Source organism: Oxyura jamaicensis, chromosome 3 (genome assembly GCF_011077185.1).
Source record: "Oxyura jamaicensis isolate SHBP4307 breed ruddy duck chromosome 3, BPBGC_Ojam_1.0, whole genome shotgun sequence".
NCBI classification, from domain to species: Eukaryota; Metazoa; Chordata; class Aves; order Anseriformes; family Anatidae; genus Oxyura; species Oxyura jamaicensis.
In genome coordinates, this window is record NC_048895.1 from 111140193 (window position 1) to 111148681 (window position 8489).

The 8489-nt window shown below is 44.2% G+C and overlaps 2 protein-coding genes across 2 annotated transcripts in view; one reads left to right on the forward strand and one right to left on the reverse strand.

Moving 5' to 3' along the window:
• Window positions 1–1106, reverse strand: part of ATAD2B (ATPase family AAA domain containing 2B) — an 86736-nt gene extending 85630 nt beyond the window's left edge. The window contains exons 1-2 of the mRNA XM_035322030.1: window positions 989–1106; window positions 171–541 (exon numbers count right to left, since the gene is read on the reverse strand). Coding sequence (XP_035177921.1) covers window positions 171–541; window positions 989–1106 — 489 coding nt within the window. The remainder of the gene's footprint in view (window positions 1–170; window positions 542–988) is intronic.
• A 6971-nt stretch (window positions 1107–8077) lies between these two features.
• UBXN2A (UBX domain protein 2A) overlaps window positions 8078–8489 on the forward strand; it is an 18513-nt gene continuing 18101 nt past the window's right edge. Inside the window, exon 1 of the mRNA XM_035322024.1 lies at window positions 8078–8175. The gene's annotated coding sequence lies outside the window, so the exon portion shown is untranslated. The remainder of the gene's footprint in view (window positions 8176–8489) is intronic.

Genomic DNA, 8489 nt, shown 5'->3' on the forward strand with positions numbered 1-8489 from the left:
GGGGGGCTAAACGCCGCCGGTGCGGAGGGAGGAGGGAGGGCGGACAGACAGCGGGGCTCGACCGGGGAGGGAGAAAGGGGGCAGGAGGAGGAGGAGGAGAAGAAGGAGAAGTCCTCTGCGGACGCCGCTCCGCCGGGCAGAGCCACAGCCGGAGCCGCGCCGGCTCCTCCCGCCGCTGCCGCCGCCGCCGCCGCCCGGGCTGAGCGCCGCACTACCTGGCCGCCATTACTGCCCCTTCTCCCTTTCTCTCCTCGCAGCGCGCCGAGCCCGCCCGTTGCCGCTGGGGGGCGGTGCGGGCCCCGCTGCCGACGTTCCGGCACGGCGCCGGCGCGATCCGAGGGCCTGGCGTGGAGCCGGGGAGGGAGAAAAGGGGGGGAAATGAGGCCGGGTTCCCCCCCGCAAGGAGCGGGGAGAGGTCCGGGGGAGGGGGCTCGGTACAAGGGGAGGGGGGGGAGCCGCTCCCCTCGGCTCCCCTCGGCTCCCCTCAGGCTGACAGGGCAGCGCGCCCCCGGTCCCGCTGGGACGGAGGAGCCGCCACCGCCTCCCGTTCACCTCAGGAATTAAACCGAGGGGTCCTGGGGTGGGTAAAGGGCCCGGGAAGGGGCTCCTGAAAGGTGGCACCCCCAGAAAGGGCTGCGGTGCCCCGGCACCTGGGGGAGTCTGCCCCGCTCCCCCTGGGAGCTTCTAGGCAGCCGCACGGCAACTCAGCCGCCCCGGGCTAGGATTTCCGCTATTTTCAGTGGAAAACTTATTTCACAGCCCGCTGGGTTTCCCTCGGAAGAAATCCTCTTGATAGCCGAGCTATCAGGAGTGCTCCCCCCCGTGCGAGGCGCCGATAACATCCGCGGTGTTTTCGCCCGGTAGCCGCGGCTTGAATTTCGCGTTCATTGCTCAGTAGTTGGAAAGGATCCTTCTCTTGTCTCCCTCCTCTATCGCAGATCCAGTAATCACGTTTTAGAGGGATGAAGAATAGTATCTATGACGGTACATCGGATGACCGAGCGCTTTTCAGGCTGTTCACGAGCTATAATCCGATCCCTTCCCACCGGTGCTCCCTGGGTGCAAGTAAGAAACCATTCCTCACACCGCAACTCAATGGCCTTCATTGAACCTCATCACACGGCGTGCCCCCAAACCCGGAGTTTTGTAAAAGAAATACAGCCAAGTAATAGAAGAGTAGAGCTGTAGGTGATGAAGTCTCAGCCTTTACTCTTTTTATACTCACTTGTTCGGCATTGCTGGGCATGTTATTTCAGTGCTTTCTGCTTCTTTGACAAATAAAATTACTGATCACGTGTCACGAGCTGACAGGCTCATACAAACTTTATCAGTATTTTTACTGTTTGAAGATGGAAATTATAATAATGTTTTAGTAAATAACAGTAAATATAAAGACTTAATTCTGTTTTACGTGCATACTCCAACATATTTCTTTTGAAGACTAAAAGAGTACGGTAGAGCATCTTCTCAGAAATACAAAACAACAGCACTACTAGGATATATAAAAAGAAAATGGGCCATTTAAATTTCCGAGCAAATAATAAAAATAAAAAATCTGCACACAAAGACAAATTTTCATTTTAGAGATACCCCAAAGTACAGTGTGTTTGGGAGTAGAAATTATGATCTTATCTGGCATTCTCTGCTTAGAGCTTTTAATCTGTAATGGCAATGGCACTTCCTCTACTGTTTAAGACTGCGGAGTCTTTCAAAGGTATAGTTGTTCTGCTCACTGTGGTTAGTTTTGGTTCGTTGCATACCTGTCATTTATTAATTTATTTGTTTAAAGGTTATGAAATGATGTAGCCATTTCAAGCTTGTAGGCTAAAGGAATATTTTAATTAAAAACCTGAGACAGTTTTTTGAAAATGACACTAGGATATGGCTTTCCTTTTATCCTTAAAAAGCAGGAAAAATAGGAATGGAAGGAAACCGCAAGACACTGCCCCTTACCAAACATGTTGCAGGAAAGAACCGGGAGATATATTTGCTAAGAAGAGCTAATATTGCAATCATATGATGACAGATAATGTGCCTTCTTCCTATTTCTGTCCTTGCTACTGGTAAGTCCTGTAATTCAGATATTGTGTCCAAATTCTGTTGATCTGAAAATGAAAACTAGCATGTTGGTCCTCTTCAGGTTTTTGTATACATCACAAAAATATCGTCCCCATTTTGGGAAAACCAACAAATCAATCTGTGGCCCAAAAAAGGGCCCAGATTGCAGTTGCAGTTACTGTCATAACTCAGGATTGCAATGCATTGGCAGGACTCTTTGGGGAAGCTTGCATAACATCTGCTTGCAACATGCCTGATTCAAACCAGCATTCCTCCTCTCGTGAGCACTGATGACTTTTTAAAAGTAAAATAAACTTTGTCTTTATGCAAGCAAATTGATTTTCTTGGGTGCCTATCCAGATCTGCTTGAAGCAATAGAAAACCCACAATTATGAAAGCTATTTATTTTATATTTACTAAATATTTTGACCACACTTGTGTCCCTTTTTCTCTCTTTTTTTTTTTTCCTAATGTTCTGATTTCATTCCTGTGAACCATACTCAAGTGAGTACTCTTTATGACGCCAGAGGGACTATTCTTGTAGAGGGATTGATGTCGTTAAAAATCCCTGCTCACTGCTTTGAACATTTTAATGCTTTATTCTCATTATGTTAGCATAGTAGGAAACATGTAAAGACATGCTTCATTTTGAATGTTTACTCCCTAGATTGTTTTTGGCAGATGGTTTTATTTTCAGGTTTCTTAGTTGTCTTGTTGTTCTTGCAAGGCGTGGCTAGTTACTCTGACTCAAGCAGCTTATGGGTTTATAGCTTCTATGTGAGCTCCATTGCCATTTTTAGTACTGATGATATAAGTGAATACATCATAAATAACAAGGTTTGCTTGTTTAGTTTTGTTTGGATTTTTTTGTTTGTAACACAGAGGACATGTTAACATAAAATTAATCTTTTGTATCACACATACTAAGAGATTTAAATGTAGTTCAACGATAAAAGATGAACTACTGTAGAAATGGATTTAAAGTAATTTCACTAATCCCAAAAAAAATTATTTGTTCTCTTTTTTTATCTGTTGTTTGTAACAAGTGTAATATAAAGATGGAATTTTGACCTATTTTGACCCTTTTCAGCACCCTGTATGCAGGAAAAGCTTTGGGAAAAATACAAGAACTCTTTGAGTAGCAAAAGACAAAAGACAATAAAGAAACGAAGGAGAGAAGGACTGGAGCTACACTCCACTAGGTATTACATAAAAATTTTGCAGGGTTCATTCCCAGTAAGATTCAAGATTTGTAGTTTGGCCTTACAAATAGACATCTAAATGCTTCTGAAAATAAATGCCTGGGAAGGACTGTTTCAAATGGAAGCAACTTCTAACAAGTGCTGAAGTTTACAGCCCTATAAGCTGCTGTAATGGCTTCAACACCCTTTTATCTCCAGTTCTTAGAAAAGAAGATGAAGATAACCAAAGCATACATTGAGAAGCCAGGACGTCTGCTGTGGCAGGTACACCACTGGGAAATCTGAAGACGGAAAAGTACTTGAGCAAAAGAATCCCCTTCCACTGAACAAGACATGGGGAATAAGATCTTATTAGAACTCAATGACATTAAAATAACATTCGGAAATGACCCAGGACAAAGAGGAATGGAAAACCTTGTTTATTCTCTAAGTGATATTTAATGGCATGAGAAATATTTGGAGATGGAAGTTTTTGTTGCTACCTCTCCCTGTTTTGCAAGGAAATCAGGAACATACTATAACAAAACAAGAAGTCCTTCATCCCTTTTTCTGAACTTTTGTAGAGAGCTTCATCCCATTAAGGATCAGAGGGCTTTATTCAGTGAATTCCCATTTGCTTCAATCATGGGCAATTTATCAGAGATGACTTTGTAATATCGCTGAATAGCTATAACATTCCACAGAATGGAAATCAAATCATCTTTTCAGGACTATTTATAAGCTCTTGTGTGCTTCTCTCTGCCATGCTGTCAATTCATCTTGGTTTCAGTTGAATCTGAAAAAGATTCACAAGAGATCTTGCTTATGTAAACTAAGTCCTTTCCTGCTCTAAATCCTTCCCTGCAAGGGTCTTTGGAAATTCAGACTGCATGGTTTCTCCTTTGAGAACTGTCCATACGATGGACATGATGGGATGTAAGCTTTAAAATATCAAGCAAGCAGCGTCCACTAGCCAGGACTGTGCCACCTTAAACCTGAACAAATAAAGTAAGTCACTCCATGTTACAAGCACTTTGCAACGTTATTAAAAGTGCCCCATTATTTGAAGATTACCATTTTAAAATGTATAATAATAATATTTTAGAATTAAACATTTAAAGTTCAGTTCTATTGTCAGCCCACCCAGCTGAAGGTTGCTTTCCACACTACAACAGATAACATCACTACAACTTGAAGAGGTATCAGAGTGTAGTAGATTTCTTAGATGGCATGAAAAAGGGAGAGGTAAGACTTAACTCCTAATATTTCAAAATTAGCTGCACATCACATCTAGCCATTAGCTTCCATAACGTTTTTCCAGCTGAGCTAAGGTTACAGTTGATAGTCTTACTGATACTAATGAGGCTGATGATACTGTAAGCCAGGAATTTGCAGAGTCTGTTTTTCACTATCATCCACTGCTTTAAATTGCTTCCATCTTGGACAAAAGTGGCAAATCTTTGGTGTTTATGATCATTAATCATATGAAAGGAGTACCCCCAGCCTGTGAGTATGCTGGGTGATGTATAGCTTTGTCACAAAAAGCAGACTCTGTTCTAAAACACTTACAATATAAATAGGCATTTATTAACACATTTGTAGATAAGCATTAGGAGCATATGAATGCGTAATAACTTGATTGAGGTCACATGGAGAGTCCATCCGAAACATTATTTGCTCATAAATCTCTCTACTGCTCACACACAATCTTAGCCTCAAAAACAGGCTTTCTTGCTACGCATCCAAGGACGGTCTCATATAAACTACCATATCTTAATTGTAATTTCACTTGAAAGTGTCTTTGTTTTGAGAATTCGCATCATATGTTGTTTCCAAATGTGTGTTATCTGGTACTAACAGTTGCTCAGGCTGTCTTGAATTTTTCATGTTGTCTTTTTTTTTTTTTTTTTTTTTTTTCCTTCCATGGTATTTTTAAAATTGAAGCTATATTCATTTTGCTTGTGGACTTACAGTCCAACAAGCCAGCAGCGTGTGTGGAGGTTTCCTTGCATGGGGGGTAACACCCACTTTGTGAATGCTAATTCACCCAACATCTCCCATAAAACAATGACTCACTTTCCATTGCAGTAACTTTCCAGAAACATTGGTTCCTTGCTCTATTTCTCCCTGTGGGGCAGCCTACATTTAACATTCCTGCAAGGAGCACGTGGGAAAAGGACACTGTGCAGAGGAATGTGCTGTCTTTGTCAACGGAATTCCCAAGTAGAAAGTAACCATACTCTATTTTCCTATTTATTTTACAGTCCCATTCCCTTCCTGTTCTGTTACAGCTATATGCATATGCTTCCTTCATTACAAAGGCTTCAGGCAACAACTGCTATCTCAAGTTAAGGTCAATCAATATAGCTGATGTGTCCATGTCTAATTATAGGTAGCTGATGTTTTCCTCTGACGTGAGTTAACTTTGTTAAATATATGGTTTAAAAATACCGCTTCAAAATTAAATGTCCATTGGTCCTTCCAAGACCCTAACAGGATGGGTGGTGACAGCTAAAACAGTGCTTTACTTTCTCAGCATTGTGATTCACTCCTACATTATAAAACACGTTCAGGGGTTGTTACCGTCATCCACACCAGTGCATCTCATCTCTCCTGACAAAGAGGGCATGAGACGGTTGTTTTCATCTCATGAATGCCCTGTTATAGTTTTTTTCAGTGAACTCAGTCTGGGCTGTTTGCTTCTATTCACCACGCAGTAAAAAAAAAAAAAAAAAAAAAAAAAAAAGGATCATTTGCTGCTGTTCATCTCATGTACTATTTCTTGCCAGGGAATAAGCTCTATGAAATGCACAGAATCTAAAAGCATTTCAGTGAAGTCTTGATTGTAACAACACTCTAACTTGAACATTTGCAGTTTTTAAGGAAAAATATTTTTTTACATTATATTAGAGTTGTAGACACAGTAAGATTTTCCTTAATTTTTCTTACTCCTATGCTTTGTCAAGTTCCAGTCCTGAGGTAAAACAGCTTAACTTAGAAGAGCTATCAAGAAACCACTAAATTCACTAGGACACCAATTCCTATTGTAGTAGGTCAGCATGTCTCCAGCTGTACTCTGATTTTCAGTAATGGATCTAATCTTCTAAATCAATACTTGATTGCAGTTGAGAAGCCTGCAACATTACAGCGGGTAAGTCCAATCTTGCCTTTTGCTATGCTTACCTTTGGATCTATATAATCTTTGCTGAAAGGGCCCCAGAGCAGATGTTGAGCTTATCTTTGAGCTTGTGTGTTTAGTGTAACAGAGAAAATGTACTTAAAATATCAACAGAAAAATATGAGTATGTCCAGCACCATTGAACAGCCTTCCAAAGTTTTACTGAGAACTTTTAAATTCCTTAAACTTTTCAGCAGTGGTATGATAGTCTTGTGGTAAGCGTGTGTGTCTCTCTAAAAGAATAGAATCAAGAAGTAGCACTTGTAACAAACAAGTACCTTCTATCCAACAATTTCAAAGCTACTGGAAACATTAAATACCATCAGGGAGAACAATCTCAGAAATATGTATTTTGAAATATGAGACTCCATGTACTTTATACCAATAGGCTAAATTCTTTACTATTTTCCCTGAAGATTTATAGGCAGGAATTGCAGCTAGATTTCATCCAGATAAAATTTAATCCAAACTACCTTCAAAAGGTTTAGTGTAATGTGATGTACAACATTGCAAAGAGGAATAAGCTAGAACTGTCAAGGGTCAGATTTTCCTTCTTTTACTCACCTTTACTCACCTGAAATTAAACATCTTATTTCAATCACAACTTTAGTTGTTACAATTAAGGGATTGCAGAAACATGAAGAAACCATTTTGTGAAGTATTATTACCTTTGTTTTTAGGATTATTATTGATCACACTTGGTAATTCACAGTGGATTTCCTATTAATTACTGTGAATTAGTAAGTTGTGGCTGTCCAATTCAGGTTAATTCTAAGTGGTTTAAAGTGCATCCCTGATTACTGAAGAAAAAAGAACTTATTAAAAAGCAGGCAGGCACATGCTGCTGCTGCTTTCCCTCGGCTCTGCCTGTGTTTGCTTTGGATAGCTCCTAGCAGCACCAGGCATTGCGTCAAGCCACAGCTGGGTGTGAAGGCAGTGGGCGCCGCTGGAGACCCACAGGTCCCTCTGGAGACCCACAGGCTCCCCTGAAGGCCATTCCCTGTCCTCCTTTTGGCCAGCGTGGTGGTGGAGTCACCGTCTCTGGGGATGTTTAAGGAAAGGTTGGATGTGGTGCTTAGGGATATGGTTTAGTGGGTGATAGTGGTGGTAGGGGGACGGGTGGACCAGATGATCTTGGAGGGCTTTTCCAACCTTAATGATCCTGATTCTGCGACTCCTGCGGGCACCTTGGGATCTCTGCCTTCCAGCCAGCTCCCTGCTCCCTCCTACATGGTGCAAAGCCTCAGCAGAGCTGATAGATAGCTCAATGCTCACCCTTCCTTAGCCTGCTCAGCACAACAAGGTGTCCGCCCACAATCAATGCGCAGCCAAAGACGGAAACATCTCTGGCTGCAAGCTGTGGGGATCACTTCACGGCCCAGCCACGAGCCCTTCTCCCCTCCTATGTGCTCCCTCAGGGTCACTTCCCCTTCACCCCCAGCTGCAAAACCCATCTTTTGTCCTCAGCACAGGCAGGAGGAGGAGAATGCACTGAACGACGAGGCACTGGGGAACACCAACAAGCACACCACCCCCTTAAAGACCACCACCAACTCCCTGAGGGCGCCTATCGCCACCGGGGGACTCTAACCCCCCTCAGCACGTCTCCCCCCCCCACCGTGCCCCGTCGCGACATGGCGGCCGCGGCCCCTCCCTTCGCCGGGAAGGGGGCGGGGCTCGGCGCCCCTCCCCGCTCCAATGGCGGCGGCCGCGGCGCAGGCGCGGTAGGAGCGCGGGGCGCTGGCGGGGTGGCTGCGGGTGAGTGGCGGCGGGGTTCCGCCGAGCTCGGGTGGTCCCTCGGGGCTCAGCGGGGGGCTCTGGCCTCGTCTCGGGGGTTGTTCTGCTCCCCAGGGGCACTCTTGGTGTCGGTCCTGGGGGGTTAGGCTTAGCCCGGGAGTTTCTGCACCGCTGCGCTGTGTCGCCGTCCCGAGCTAAAGCTGTCCCCTGTGAACTGGGGCGCGTGGTAGGGGGACTTCAGGTAGAGCTGCCCCCATGGGGGCTGGGGGGGTTTGGGGTTGTGCTTGGCTGGGGGCTTCAGGTGGAGCCGTCCCGATGGGGACGGGGGGGGGGGG